Source organism: Temnothorax nylanderi, unplaced genomic scaffold (genome assembly GCF_030848795.1).
Source record: "Temnothorax nylanderi isolate EJ_2023f unplaced genomic scaffold, tnyl_v1.0 TNYL_tig0013_pilon, whole genome shotgun sequence".
NCBI lineage: Eukaryota > Metazoa > Arthropoda > Insecta > Hymenoptera > Formicidae > Temnothorax > Temnothorax nylanderi.
In genome coordinates, this window is record NW_027249075.1 from 1243653 (window position 1) to 1259234 (window position 15582).

Genomic DNA, 15582 nt, shown 5'->3' on the forward strand with positions numbered 1-15582 from the left:
GCCAACGTGGACCGTGGATCTTTCGTCTCTCTCTCTGTCTCTCTTTCTGTCACGCTGCAACGGCGACCCGATTTGTCCTTAAGCCGTGGCATAAATGTCGAAAGATAGGATCGTCCTTGAACGATAAAGCTCGCATTCCCCTTTAAATAGTAGTGAGTGAGAAACCCCGAGATGACGAAGACATCTCGATCAGTATCGTGTTTCATTCGATTACCCAACTTTCCAAGTTATCATGGGAAGGAAACTTTTTTTTTTATAATAAGGAGAAAACGAACTCGGTAGCGTCATTGAACTTACAATGTCGTACAATTCTGTCCCGTAATTGAAGAGTTTAATGCAACAACGAGATCAAGGAAAGGGGCGAACACAGATTTGTAGAACTTGATTGTCTTGTAAGAGCTATTTATTCAAATTATAATTATGTCCGTTATTAATATAATTTCAAACTTATTATCTCATCACTGACAAGATGTGCAAAGATTCAGTGTCGGTGGTGGGAAAATTGTGGGTTTGGTTTACAAACACGTAAGGCGCGAATAGTCATTATCCCGCGAATATACAGAGAATTAGTTTGTACGATGCTAACTGTAATATGTCGTCAAAGTTGCGAATGCGCGCACTAACTTCGTTTGTGTACCTCACTTTGGATAACTGAACGTTAGTACGTCCAGTTTCACTTTTCGTGCCGAGCCGCTAAACGACGTTCAGAAATCTTTCCGCGCACGTTTGCTTGCGAAATTCCTCATTGTCCCGCGGTGGTGATGGAAGAGGTTGGAGGTGGAGGAGGAGGAAACGAGGGGCGTATGTGTGCCAAGAGGTTTTTCTCAGTCGTCGACCGCGATAGATACGGTCGGATTGTTCGTCCGACGGAGAAAAGTCTTCACTCTCTTGGCGGCGAAATCGACAATTTAGACGAACGTGTTTCAAGAAATCGAAAAAAAAAAAAAAATAAAAGGCAAAGGTTTTTTCTTAAGAATAAATATCATTGAGACCTCTTTGCATATGTTTACTCAAATGACCATTTTACGTCCCTTTGAATCATGAAAGCATAAATACAGAATATGATAAATCTCATTTTGTCAATGGTCTTTAAATCGGCTATTCAATATTCTTTTCTAAGCGAGTCTCTTATTTTTAAATATTGTATACAATTAAATACTGTTTTTTTTTCTATAATTTTTTACTGTCTGTGTTTCCAGGACCAGTTCGAGAATCTGTCCCTGCACACGCAAAAAGGGATAGAGTTTCTCGAGAGGTATGGCCACTTCATACGCGATCGTTGCGCGATCGAATTCGAATACGCAGCGAAACTCAGGTGAGAGACATAACATTTTCTTCCTAAGATTAAATTAAGAGATACGGTCTATACGGATAATTAAGAGCGTATTTAATACGGATATTTTTATTTGTCATTTATAGAGATATTTTAATATTTAAAAACAATTATAATTGTTTACGATCAAAATATTTCCCAAACTTCTGCTCAAGTCTGCATTTCAATTTATCGCGCGACTAATTCGGGACATTCTGTATCAGTAGTTTCTCACAGAAAATTACAAGAACAAATTTTAAATTTATCTCAACGTTTTTTATTTATCAGTAATTTATTTATAGTTAGTTATTTTTAATTTCCTTTCTTTCTAAACCAATTTCTTAAAGACAAAGGAACACAAAGATGCGAGCAAAGTTAAAAGGAAAATTAGCAAAGGAACATTTTCTACTAGTTTTGAAAATAATTTAAAGTGACAGAGAGGAAAGAGGGGATCGAGGGGATCGATGGCAGGTGCGCAGGGCCCCTCGGCGCTGTCGTACACCTTGCACCTTGCACCCTGTCGTGCAAGTCGACGTACATGATACTTCTTTCCTTTTTTTTTTTTAAGTGCCCCGACAAAGGGTGAGACATTCGAGGCGAAATGATTTCAATGGGACATTCTGTATAACGAGCGTGTCTCACGCACCCCGTGGGTTCAGGGACGAGGCGAGATCTGTAGCGACTAACACAGTGTTAAAGGAATCCCTTGTCCGTTCTGTGAATGCCGGCCACTGTAGCGTACTTTTGTTCTATCGGGTGTCTCGAAATCCATCCGCTTCGGCCGTTTAATTACTCCGTTTTGCATTACGCTTAATTACTTCGTCGCACACTTCGAGAAATGTTGTCGCGCGCCGCGCGCAACATTAGCCGTAATTAATTGCCCTTCACAGTCTGCCCTTTGGTATAATCCACGAAAGTTATAGTCGGAATGAAATTCTATATAGACTTATTGGGACGCAGATATTTTTATCACTCTTCTTCGTTTTTGGGCGCGACTTGTACGTTTAGGAGTATAATAACTCATATGCGCTCTTTCAGTAATCAAACATTATTTGAAAACGTTTATTCCGTTGCGTGACTCCGAGGCGTGATCTTTCATATGTTTTATTTAATAACTTTCATTTAATAATTAATTATGGCGATAATTACTTCAGTGTAAGTACAATTATCGTTGTACAATCGAATGGCTATACTAATCGTAAATTGCATGAATTTGCAATTAAATTTGCATGTCTGATGAGAAAATGTACGGGGCATTATGTCCGTCAAAATCGATTTTGATAAAACGAAGGCATTAATTAGTGCCGAGCGTGCAACTGCGAGAAATGATTTCACGCGCTTCGCCGCGCACGGTTCGCCGCTCTTGCCGCTGCATTACGAATCATCGCCGCGTCCTTCGTCTTGATGCGCTGCAATTTCCAGCGTCTAGCCCGACCCTCGATTCACTTTCGTGCAAAATCGCGGCGGTCATTGCACGCGTATTCTGGGACGATTCTGGGAAAATTGCCTCGGCTCCGTGTAACACGACCAAAAATTACGCGATCGTCAAGTTAACTGTTGGATCATCCGGAGTATCCGACGTAACAGCATCCGGGTATTCGGGGGGAAATGCCGGGAAGAGGATCCGTGTATTTGGACGATTCTTGGAAAATTCTAAAATATTTTATTGCCCAGGAATTATCCTCATACGAGCGATTTTCCGCTGTTTTCTTCCTCTCTTTCGTTCGTCCTCTTTTTTCCCCCCCTCTTCGCGTTGCTCCGCTGTATCAAGAGCGCATGAGATTCAGCTTGATAGTGTATTTATAGACCGACAACGTGGCGCACCGTAAAAATTAAAACGGCACGCCCAGATCCGTTTTAATCTGCGCCGCGACCGAAAATAATTCCGCGCACTCGCGATCTGATATTTCTTCGATTACCGCGCGGCGGCACAATCCGCGATTTGACCCCTTGATGCACCTCGAATGACCGCGTGCGCATTGCAGTAAATTCCCAGCGGCTTTTCACGTAAAAGGAAGCGAGCGTGTGGAAATTGCGCGATGTGGCAATTCTTTGAGCGTATTCTTGTATTGCTATTGAAATATTATTATAATTGCATCGTTGTTTAACACGTTCGCGTCACATGTGTGTAGAATTATTATTTAGAATACAGAACACAGCAAGCCTCTTTAATACATTTTACGTATGCATAATTGTAACGTGCACTACATTGAATAAAATTATTAAAAATGTAGCATTTTCTATGGCAAAGATTTTTCAAATCTGGCCATAGCGAGCGTTAAAGAAGTTATTATTTCTGTTCGCTGATGAATGAATCGCGATACGCTTGACAGAATATTCGCATGTTAGATTTTAGAACTATATGATTTAATTATGATATCTCTTTGTATTTATCAGATAACTCTATATAATACAAATCTAACTTTTAGTAGAATTTGTAGATAAAGTAAAATGATATTAAAAATATGTAAAGTTTGATTTTATCTGTTATTCATCTGAAGAAATTAATTCGTCAGACGGTATTAAAAATTATAATATGTTTCAACTTTCTCTAGATTAAAGAAAAACTGCAAACGAAAAAACTAGAGATAACACAGAGATCATTTCTCTGGGCAGTTTACTTCAGGGTAATCTAATAGTTTCTGTTATTCGCCTAACGTTTCCCGGCGATGTCATTTCACCTTCGTGAGAAGCGTGCATCAATAATCTTATTTCTCCCGTCTCTGTTGCAGGCGTCTCGTGAAGAGTTATCAACCGAAGAAGAAGGAGGAGGAGGATTATCAGTAAGTATAAAGCTACATGCGCGCGTACTCTCTCTTCTCGAGTTACCGGCGATCTCAGATAATTTGTTGTATCCGTATATGTGTACAAAACATCAAAGAGCAATAAATACATATTTAAATTGTCCGCCGCGGTCGAGATGAATTACACCACTGTGGCCAATCGGGGGAAGTAGATAATTACACCATGATGAATGGAATTATAGTAATTTTCTGAGAGCGGAACATTGTTAATTAGCATGGATACTTATTTTACGCCTCTTACGATATAAAAATATATTCCGTAATTAAAAAATATATATATTCTGTGCAATGAACGTTGAACTTTCGTCGTATTTCTGAACATATAACCAGGATTTATTAAAGCAAAAGGTATACGGAAAATATTTCCTCTGCGTAGGAAACTTCTACCGATCTTCATAAGTTCCGAGTTCTTTCGCGGAGCCATAATTAATTTTCTGACTCGACGCACAGAATGCGCACCGCGCGAGTAATTAAGCGCGCATAGGAGCGTGGTTAGGTCAGGGTTAAAATAAAACGGGAGTTAAAACAAAATCAGAGTTAAAGCGAAGTGAATTTTGCTTCAACAGAGATTTCTCCGGCGACGGCTCGCTCCCGTTTTTCGTTCTCGCGCGAAACTCTTTCGTTCGATATCCGCAAACTAGCAAAACGCCAACGCAAACACGTTTTGCAGAACTCTAACGAAAAAGAAACGTGAGCAGAGTCTGTTTATCTCGCGACCTAGAATCGAATCCTGATCGAAATTCGAAAGTTAATCAATTTTTGTGCAATGGAAACGTGATATTAGCACCTTATATCTTTAGATTTCTATTTTTTGCACTTAATCATCAGACCTCTTTTCGAAACATATCAGGAACTTTGAAACTGGTTAGAGAAGAGCCAGAATTTTATATTATATATCAAAATTTTTTTAATAAGGTGTTAATTTTACAGAGAGATTATACTTTGCAATATAGGCGAGATGCTTTATAAGTTTAATTCCGCAAAACAAATTTCCGCTCTCCCGGTCGGTTTTTTATGAAGTAGTATAAAGAGTGTGTCATACTAATCAGCGTGGGCCGAGATTTAAGCTCCTCTCATTCTGTGAAATCAGCCTGCGTTGGCGTTGTGTAGATCAGAAATTATTCTTGTCATGTACGTAACGATTACACTATATAATTTAAAAAAAAAAAAAAAACAATTATGTTAAATTAGCTAACGTTATCTACAAGTAAGGCATCTTATCTATAACTAAGGCAAGAGAGTTTGCATACGCAATACAAATGGTTTAAAATTGTTTAAATAGCTAGGTCATTAAGATTTCTCGACAAGAAAAACTAGAAATTTACTAATCAAAAAATGACAGAGCAAAGTATTAAACGAAAACTTTAAGGAAAAATTAAGGGAGTAGAAAATAAAAGGCGGACTTGAAAATATTAAGAAAAGTAAAAAGAAAAGATTTAAAAGATTTTAATCAGACGAAAATAAATCTCACGAAAAAAGAAAGTAGAAAACGAATAAAGTAAACATAGAGCAAAAGAACAAAGAGAAGAACGAAGTTTGTGTTTCTCAGGTATAGTCCCTGTCGGGCGTTTAAAATGGAGCTGAACGAAGTGAACGACCAGGCCGGTCAGCGGGAGGTGATCGCGGAGAATCTTCAGGCGAACGTTCTGCGGGAACTCAATATCCTGGTTAAGGATTTCAAAGAGGATCGCAAGAAGCATCTGCAGGAGGGTGCGCGGCTGATGGCCACCCTAGCCGGCCAGATCGGCAATCTGGAGCGTGCCAGGAAGGCTTACGAGAAGGCCTTCCGCGAAGCGGAGCGCGCCGTGGAGAACTATCAGCGAGCGGACGCGGATCTCAATCTCTCGAGAGCAGAGGTGCGTGATAAAAAAAAAAAACTCCTATCGTTTGATAAACCTGACTAGGTCTCGCTGGCGTATTTCTCTTCGTTTCTGAAAGTGGCCCAACATGTATACAATAAGTGGGAAGAAACGTCAGTAGTATCATTTCAACGGAACATAGATAGAATCTCAAGTTGTGTTTTTTTCCACGGATAGATAGAACGTGCGAAGAAATTGTGCCTTTAAATTATGAACGATTGATGAAAATTGTATACATTGACGCTCGATGATGACCAATTTCTTTTTTTTGCAACGAGCAGGTCGAGAAGCAGAGGATGAATATGACGATGAAGACCCAGCAGAGCGAGGAAGCCAAAACGGAGTACGCGAATCAGCTGCAAAAAACGAATGACATGCAGACGTTACACTACCACACAGCGATGCCGGAAGTGTTTCAACATCTTCAGGTACTTTATTATAACTGTGCACGATTGCGTTCACGTTTTATTATGTCCGTTTTATTATATTTTTTATATTGTCCGTAATTCTTATGTAATATTCGGAAAGGTATTCTCCCTTTTGTCGTCATATAAAGATTCAAAGAACTGTTTAACGTAATAAAAAGAAGGTTTGAAATGATTACATATTTGTCAAACTTGAACAATCATGGATTAAATTTCGCACTGATTAATCGCAAAATTCTAACTTTTAATTAAATTTTTAAAAATAGCTAAAACATTTTTTAATTTGTCTGCTTAGTTGTGTACTTGCAAATGTATCGATATCAATTTAATAAATTAGTAGTATTAATTTCCTAATTGGAAATTATTACAATGTTATCTCACTCAATTCAATGTTCCAATTACCTTTTCTCATGGGTAATTCTCTCTTATACGTCACGCTTTTGCCGCAGGAGCTGGACGAGAAAAGGATAAAGAACATGCGGAATTACATGATGAAATCGGTAGAGATCGAGCGGGCAGTGGCGCCGATAATTGCTCAGTGCCTGGATGGCATTGAGAAGGCGGCGAACGAGATCAACGAGAAGGAGGACACGATGTTGGTAATAGAACGTTACAAGAGTGGTTTCCAGCCACCTGGAGACTTTCCCTTTGAAGACCTATCAGTCGCCAAGAACTACGACAGCAACAGTCAACTGGCCCAGCCGGTCATGCAGCCGATCCACAATCACCTCACGGTCAAGGGCACCGTCTCCGGTGGCAAGATCAAAAAGAGGGTCGGCCTCTTCGGGATCTTCGGCAGTAATAAGGTAGATACTCGTCCGTGTTGCTCTGAAAGATTATGGCAAATCTTTTGGGATCTTTTGGGATTGGTGCAGCGTTTCAACGCATAGGATGTACTGAAAAGATATATTAATAAATGTTCTCAATGAAACCTGCTGATAAATATTGAAAAATAATCGCATTTTTCTTGCGGATTTTTTTTAATTCTCTGTTTGTAATTCTCCGTTTTAATTTAATGCAAGATAAACTTTATATAATTATTTATTATTAATTATTCTGAATTTACGAATTTTAATTAGAACGGTATATTTTCAGACATCCTATACGCATTATTCTTGTGAAGTCGTCGAGTCTGGACGATCTAATACATTTTCACAATAATTCCTTTGCATATATCATAATTACATAATTGGTAGATTTTTTTAGTATACTGACAAAAATAATTTCTGATTGTTTTCGACTCGTAATGTTGTAAGCCGAGGACTCGCACGACTTAAAAGAAGAGCTAACATAATTTATTGCATTATTTATTTATCGCATCTGCGAGGTCGTGAGAAGGAAAGGATAATTGCTAAGAATATTGCAGATGATTTTTTACTGCAGCATGCACGACAATTCTTTGAAGTATTATTTTATTCTTTTAACTTATCATTTACGTATGTATACTTTGCATCTCCTTATTCGCCGACAGGCCTGCTCTTATATGCACATGTATTTTTATTGCGCATGTACATTAGTAGATTCCGTATTCTTCCGACCGGCTACAGTTATTTACGTTATTTACAAGCGACTTCTCAATTATTATTTTGTGCACTGTTATCTTATGATTACTTGAAGCGGTTTGCATTTTTAAATTATTATTATTTGAAATGATTTTGCTATATAATTTATGAGAGCTTTGCGATACAGAAAACTCTATTTATATGTAATAATATGAACTCATACTGATAAAATCAATTGGAGAACACAAAATCTTAATCATAGTTAAGACTACAGTTAAAATCGGAATAATGTCTTGTACTCACTATCTGCTAGTATACAAGATTTAATAAATATCATATTAATATTTATATTATATAATGTTTATATGTAATATATATTTATATTATAATAATATAATGATAGGTATACCGATATTATAATACACATTATAAATATTTAATCTTTATTTTAAATTTCTGTATGTGTAAATTTTCGAAATTAATGTTTTGAATGTTTTTATGCATTTTAACTCGTAGATTAATGTAAGAAAAAGAACAAAGTCTGATAAACTCTGATAAAAATTGCTATGAATTGAGTTTAATACTGTATCTTCTTTTATTTTTATACTTTCGGACTACAATTTGCAATCAGTCTTTCATTTGTCTCGTATAACAAAAAACATAACTTATTTTTCTTCTGTACTTTCTATTAATTTGGTGGATGGTTCAATCTGCCTGTGGTCTTCTTGTTTCCAATCGTCACGGGCTATGAATTGGGATATTATCACACTTAGTAAGTACTTCGTAGACCGCTTTTTCGCTCGCAATTATGTATATAATAACAACTCTTTATCTGCTTTATAAAGATAAAATACATGCGACATTAAAATGTCTTGTTAGAAGAGCGTGAACCCCAGCGGATGCATTAATCTTAATCAGTATAAGACTGATGGACTATAACACTTACAGAATGTAATGTGAAAAATGTAATTAAAATTTTATATTGTAACTAAATTAAATCAAATTCGATATGTAAAATATAACAAAGAAATTGAATTGAGCTAGAATTTAATATGAAAATAATTTATAATGTTGAGAACTGAGGATCTGCGAATCTAAAGCTCTACAACTCTCTGAGAGATTTATGAAATAGAATTTGTGAAATTAAAGAATTACATTTTAAAATTAATGTATTTTTAAATATTTGTAGCTTTGTAGATTTGTAGTAGCTTAGACTTAAATTAACGTGAAATTTTGATTACCATTATAAAAAGTAGATCAGTTTTTTGTTATATATGTGACAAAAATAAAATATCTTATACTATTTGAGATTAATGTTTCCGAAAGGATCTGAGGTCTCGCTTATGCTATTGCTATCTGATGTCCATCCTGTTCATTCGCTGAATGATACGCTTTTTGGATTTGTTTCATGCAAACGACAGAAGTTGATCGAGGTGTGCATAGCTTTAAAGGTCTGTCCTTTATACAATTGCCAAGTCAGTTTTCGATTGACCCTTCTGGTGCTTAGCCGAATGCTTACAAGTGCTCGACTTGCTCGTCTTCTTTACATGCAGTAATAAATAGATGAGACAGGCAATCGCTTCTTCGAGAGCAGAATTAAGTATTTTGATTCGATTGTTTCGTAGAAAATCAAGTTGAAAGAATCCCTACATCCGCGAGATGTTTAAATTAATTAAACAAATCTAATTTCTGCGATTTAAAGGCTTTCAAGAGCCTGCAAAATGCAGGAATTGTAGAGTTTTAATATTTAGTAGCATCAACCTAAAAATCTGCGAATTTTCCAAAAAATCTGAATTTTGAAATTAAAGAAATTAAATTTTAATTTTTCTAGCATCAAATTTTAAACCTTTTAGCACCAAAGGGGTTAAATATTATTCCCATTTCTGAAATAATTTGTTCTGATTTTTTCCATTATTTATATACTGCAGAGAATACATTTTATCCATATTATCTATTATCGCTTAGAACAATGAGCGATATTGAATATTGAAATTGTCCATCAGTATCAATTTGTATACGCTAGTTTCCACTAACAATTCGCAGATCATTAACGAAACGAGTTGCTACTACAACAAAATGTGTTCCCAAGCTTTCTCATCTTTCTGTTATTTTCCTGAGACCTAGAATGTGCGATATGTTGAAAGAAAAGAAGAAAGAGAAAGAGAAAAAACTCACGTTTCACAATCATATAAAGTTTTATTGAAGTATTCTTGCCCACATAATTTATCATTAATATACGCATCAATTATTATATTAATTATTTTGATATAATTTGATAATTATTTTAATAATAAAGAATTTCAGTGCAAAGAAAATTTTTGGGTCTCAGGAATGTGCACAAATCATTTCTATAGGATTCGACACTTATTGTATGAAATTCCAGAATAATGTGCCTGGCTACGGTGATGGTGCCAAGGAGGACTGCAGCGATCTGCCACCAAATCAGCGGAAGAAGCGATTGCAGCAGCGACTGGACGAGATCCAGGCGAAGATTCAGCAAGAGACCGCGGCGAGGGACGGTCTGATGAAGATGAAAGGCGTGTACGAGCAGAACCCCGCCCTTGGAGATCCAATGAGTATAGAGGGGCAATTAAACCAGTCCAGTAACAAACTGGACAAGCTCGGAGTTGAACTGGCAAAGTTTCAAGGCTACCTCGAAGAAGCAATGCGCGCTGGTGCCAATTTATCTAGGTAAATGAAGCTTTGTGCAAGGAACTACGCTGATATTCACTATTCATACAAACAACCGCTTTAAAAAAGCGAGGAATGTTTATAGTGCAACTGTGAAAAGTGAAACGCGGAGTGTAAAAGATTTATATTTATATAAAGTAACAGTATATAATAATACAGGCTTTTATCGTGCAACTTTATTACGTTTAATAAGTTGAAATATATAATTTTCTACACAGTTAATTGAACGGGCCAGTATTGTTGTGCCATTTAATAATAAAATCAAGAGAGGTAAAGAAGTAACTTGGCGTGGTTTCAGCCCAAGTCAAGCACAGCGAAAACCTACTACTAACGGCTCGGCAACCAGGCCGTTGAGTTCACGAAGAGGTAGTCACTCGGGCGGCGAGGAGAGCCTTTCGAGATCCGCTTCGGACTCGAGCGTCTGTAACGCGAACGCAAATCAACCGGTTCACAAGAAGAGCGCGCCGGGCACACCGCAGCCGACTCATGGGTAAGTTATCACGGTAATATACAGAATAACGCACAGGTCACATCATACACTCTGAAAATCTCGGGACCTTTAGAATGCGTACATATTCAGTTCATAAACTTGTTCTTTCGTGTTATTACTCGTGCCGTTTTATCGTTATTAATGTTTTATCATTATTTGCTATTATATTAATATTCTATTTTTATATTCTACCAGAACTCGAATTATATACTTCACAGATTCTCCGTGTCATAATTTATCCGTTTCATAATTCTCCATAAATTCATGTTCAGAAACATTGCAATGTCTTCGGCTTTTATGCAATCGTTCTTATCTTATCGGAGCTAATGAACATAAGTAACAGAGATAATACGAAAAGTGTTACTACATGAGTCACCGCTGTTTTCCCCGTTTCAACAAATTAGTGTGACGAATGGGGTTTTGCTTCACAATTGCTTGTAGGTCCAGATTAGATTACGATCTAGTTGTTGTGTATACCTTTCCGCGAAAGCGTTCGGTTATTGAGTAGATTAGACACTTCACACTAGACAAATAGCCACGGTTTTCGCTTTATGGTACTGATGCACAGTTCCACGAACAGCCCGGAATCTGGCCTCGGCGAGTCGAGAACGTCGTTACCCGGCAGCGGCTGCGAGGAGTATTATCATGACGAAGTGGACGCTCAACCGCCATTGGGAACATGTCGGGCGCTTTATCCTTTCGATGGTGAGAGTCCGTCCAAATCTATGGGCACCCACACGATCTACTTTTCTATGTTCTCAGTTATAGGGACGGAAACACGAATATAGATTAAAGTGCAACCGAGAAAAATAAAACTATGAACAATTACTTTATTCTTGTTATCCTAATCTTTAATCTTGTTATCATTGTTACTATTTCATTTGCAGCGACTAGCGAAGGTTCCATACCGATGTACGACGGCGAAGAGCTGTATATGATCGAGCTGGATCAAGGAGATGGTTGGACTAGAGTGCGACGCATTTCTCAACCGATCGAGGGCTTCGTGCCGACCTCGTACATAGAGTGTCATCTGTACAACACTTAGCCGCTTCTCCTAGGTTGTTAAAGGGGAACTACGCGACATGGAACCGCTCGAAGGAGAATATTAACGAAGACGCGTAACGCATTTGGCGTCGTCGAAGACTCGAGGGTCATGTGTTGGACGAATTGGCACGGGATACCGAAACGTCAATAGCGGATCGCAGGCCTAATACTCGAACAACGTAACATCACAAGGTTTTTAATTTTAAAGATGCAGGAACCTGAACAGCTAAGAATCGTGAATATTCACACGCAAAATATATTATGAAGTTTCTTTCAAGATATATTATGAAGATCTTTTAAGATTCATAAGATAGATGAAAACAGAATTTCTCATTCGCGGATTTGAGAAATCGTTTGTCAATCTAAAGACCCGCGATCGCAATCTATAGAAGTGGAAGTATCTGCGGAATCGGATTATTGCGTGCTAGTATTCTCAACGAAATTGTGACCATTGTCAACTGTTGCGTACACACCACCAACACATTTCCCTCTTAAGGATTCCTGTTCGATCGATCGGCCGATCGATCAGGAAGGAACAAAGGAACGATATAATACGAACAAATAGCCCCGGTTTTGTGATCAATCAATCTAAGCGTAATAGGGATAGAGTCGAGCTCATTTTTGGGCTTATTAGACCCTAAGAGGCATATTTCACCCTTATCCGGATTTATTTAATATAATACTTTGTTATATAATAATTAGCAATTATCTGTTAAAAAGGTATTTAACAGATTTTAATAGCGTATTATTAATAGCGAATGTATTATTTAAATTTACATTTAAATCATTATTTTTGCGTGCGATTTTTTACGAAGGCTCGCGGCGGCCCTACAGCCTTACCTGCATTATTTTGAAATTATATAAGTTGATATTAATGGCTGTTGATTATTAATTAATTATGGAATTTTTTACCGCGGGAATACGGCTGTATTATTATTTATCGCGGGAGGAAATTCAATGCGCGGAGGATCACATCGGGACCTGCATTTCTTGGGCGTTCGGTTCTCGTCAAAATTATTACTAATGATAACAATAGTTACTACTTTATTAATCTCGGAAAATTTTTTATTTAAAAATATTGTATTATTTTGCAGACTGTGTACTATGTTTCACTATGTAAATAAATTTTCTTTTTTTTATTATTTTAAAGTAATCTTATACGAAGGGCCACGGTGGCCCCAAAGTCTATCTACGGCAGGAAACTCACGAATCCAGAGTCCAGAGGTAAGGGTTGAATTTAGGCATCTGTATGATAGCGTTATGTCCGATAATATGTAATTCAATTGTATGCATTTGTCACTTTTAATCCTTGAGCAGGAGCAAGAATCGAAACAGAAGAATTACGTTATTGGATAATTATTTTAAAAAATAGTTATTTAACATCGCAATTAGGAAATGCCAGTTTTTAGTCTATCAAATAATGGTCGACGAAAATAGTGCAATATTCTGATCAAAGATTTTAAGACGAGTCTTTTGTCTGTGTGAGAACTTATATGAGTTTTCACAGATCGCTTCAGTATTAACATTAATGCGGCTGCTTAAGGATTAAAGCGCGATTGTCTTTTCGTGAAGAGTCGACGATGAAATGGTCTTTAATGCACTTCTCGAGACGTATCCTTTTTCCGTATAGCTGTGCACGAGCGAGACATTTAACGATCCCGTTAAGAGAAAAAAAGAAGTAACTATCTTAGTAATAATAATCGCGCTCCTCCTACTCGTCACCCGCAAATTAATCACGACTGTTATAACCGTCGCCGCACCGAAGTTTATCGTTCTTTTGTATACTCGACTCGACGTTGTAAAAGGCGGCCGACTGTTTCACGCACACGACTCACTATCATACGCTGAGAGAGCACGAGACTGATAGGGTTTCGTCGTGCTCGCGCGAGTCGAGCAAAATCTTGATGTTTACTCGTAATCGAGATTGCAAAGATCGACAAGATTCCGAAGTATAGTGGCATCGAGAGAAGAATTACAGAAATTATAGTAGTTATGATGCGTACAGTACAGGATTGTAAAATTTGGCAAAGGATAATTGAATATCCATGTATTCGATTTTGTAAAATCGAAAGCTTTTCTAAAGTTAGAGCTCTTCGGTTCAAAAAGTGATAAATCTGTAGCATCTGGAATTCGTGCGAAACGTAGCTTCTATAAACGAAGATTTTATGAAATCGGATAAATATACATGATGTATAGATGTGCCAAAATTTATAAAATTAAAATTTTTCGTAATGTAAAATATTTCTTAATCCTAATAGAATTCTGGACTCTTCAACGATCTACAGATTTGAGATTAGCTTATTTGAAAGCGCATGTAATCCGCGAAAGGATATCTGTACGACGAGAAGGGTCTTGAGATTCTCGGGACTCGGTTACGCGTAACATCAATTTGCGACGAAAAATGAGTCGTTTCGATGGAGCTGGTCGGCGTACCGCGTTTAAGGAGTTGCCTGAATGTGACTAGTTAGTGATAGATTTATGTAAATATTGCCAGGGATATGGAAGCGAGAGCGAGGCTGCCCAGCATGCGAGTGCCAGAATCGATATTAAGCCCCGAGAAGGACACGCTTCTGTCGCGGACAGGAGCCTGGTCCTTAAAATATCCGGGTATCCTGCGGCAATGCTGTGTGCTGCGTTGGTGCTACACATCGGTATATTAAAATTATTAAATGGTCAAGAAAATAGCGTTCGCGATAATCGTAGCGGCAAGCTGTAATTGTAGAAGTTATAGCGTCGGCCTGTCACTATTGTTACTTCGGGCGATATCTTTGCGATAGCGAGAGCCTCGATGAATGGTCGCTAAAGCAGCATGGAGATGCGGTATATCTGAAGGAACTTGATCCTTGGATCCCCATACGTCCCGGAAGGAAGTCCGCGCGACCGCGAGAACCTGATGCATTTATCGTAATTTTTCGCGGCATCCGGGAATCGTGTAACTTTCTCTCGCATTGAATGTATATGTATATATTATATATATATATAGATATTATATATTCGATCGTCAGGAAGAAAAGGCGTAGCTTCACTATAGCCGTACGCAAGTACACGAATAAATATCAATAGTTCACTCAGTCAGACACATACACACGCACACGCGCATCCTGCCCCCCCGCTCTTGATCGCTTCCGGTTCGTTAATGGCGAAAACAAGGGAACTACTCGGCGATTATGTCAAGACGAAGTAACGGGGCCGCCTGTGCGCCCCGACGTTTCATTGTGTCTGTTTTATGTATATTTTGTGATTCTCTATACGCGCGAACAAGCATTGTAGATAATTAATTCTGCGTTTTATTATACTTTATTATTATTATTTTTATTATTATTATTAATATTGAAAAAATACAGGTACTAAACCAATATAACTGTTTCGGATACGTTAACGTGGGTAATATATTTGCGCCTTTACATCCAGAGTCTCTTCCTCATGCGTTCGATGCGTTTAATATTTAATTTTAT

The 15582-nt window shown here is 37.7% G+C and overlaps 1 protein-coding gene across 6 annotated transcripts in view; it reads left to right on the forward strand.

The window, feature by feature from the left end:
- Nucleotides 1-15506, forward strand: part of Cip4 (formin-binding protein 1-like Cip4) — a 33896-nt gene extending 18390 nt beyond the window's left edge. The window contains exons 2-11 of one of the 6 annotated variants that reach the window (XM_071697808.1): nt 1200-1315; nt 4045-4095; nt 5666-5972; nt 6257-6403; nt 6850-7206; nt 9324-9353; nt 10286-10593; nt 10892-11083; nt 11652-11788; nt 11971-15506. In XM_071697808.1, the coding sequence (XP_071553909.1) occupies nt 1200-1315; nt 4045-4095; nt 5666-5972; nt 6257-6403; nt 6850-7206; nt 9324-9353; nt 10286-10593; nt 10892-11083; nt 11652-11788; nt 11971-12128 (1803 nt within the window). In that variant the 3' untranslated portion in view covers nt 12129-15506. The remainder of the gene's footprint in view (nt 1-1199; nt 1316-4044; nt 4096-5665; nt 5973-6256; nt 6404-6849; nt 7207-9323; nt 9354-10285; nt 10594-10891; nt 11084-11651; nt 11789-11970) is intronic. The other 5 variants (XM_071697809.1, XM_071697810.1, XM_071697813.1 and 2 more) reach the window with 5 other exon arrangements.
- Nucleotides 15507-15582: the final 76 nt, after the last annotated feature.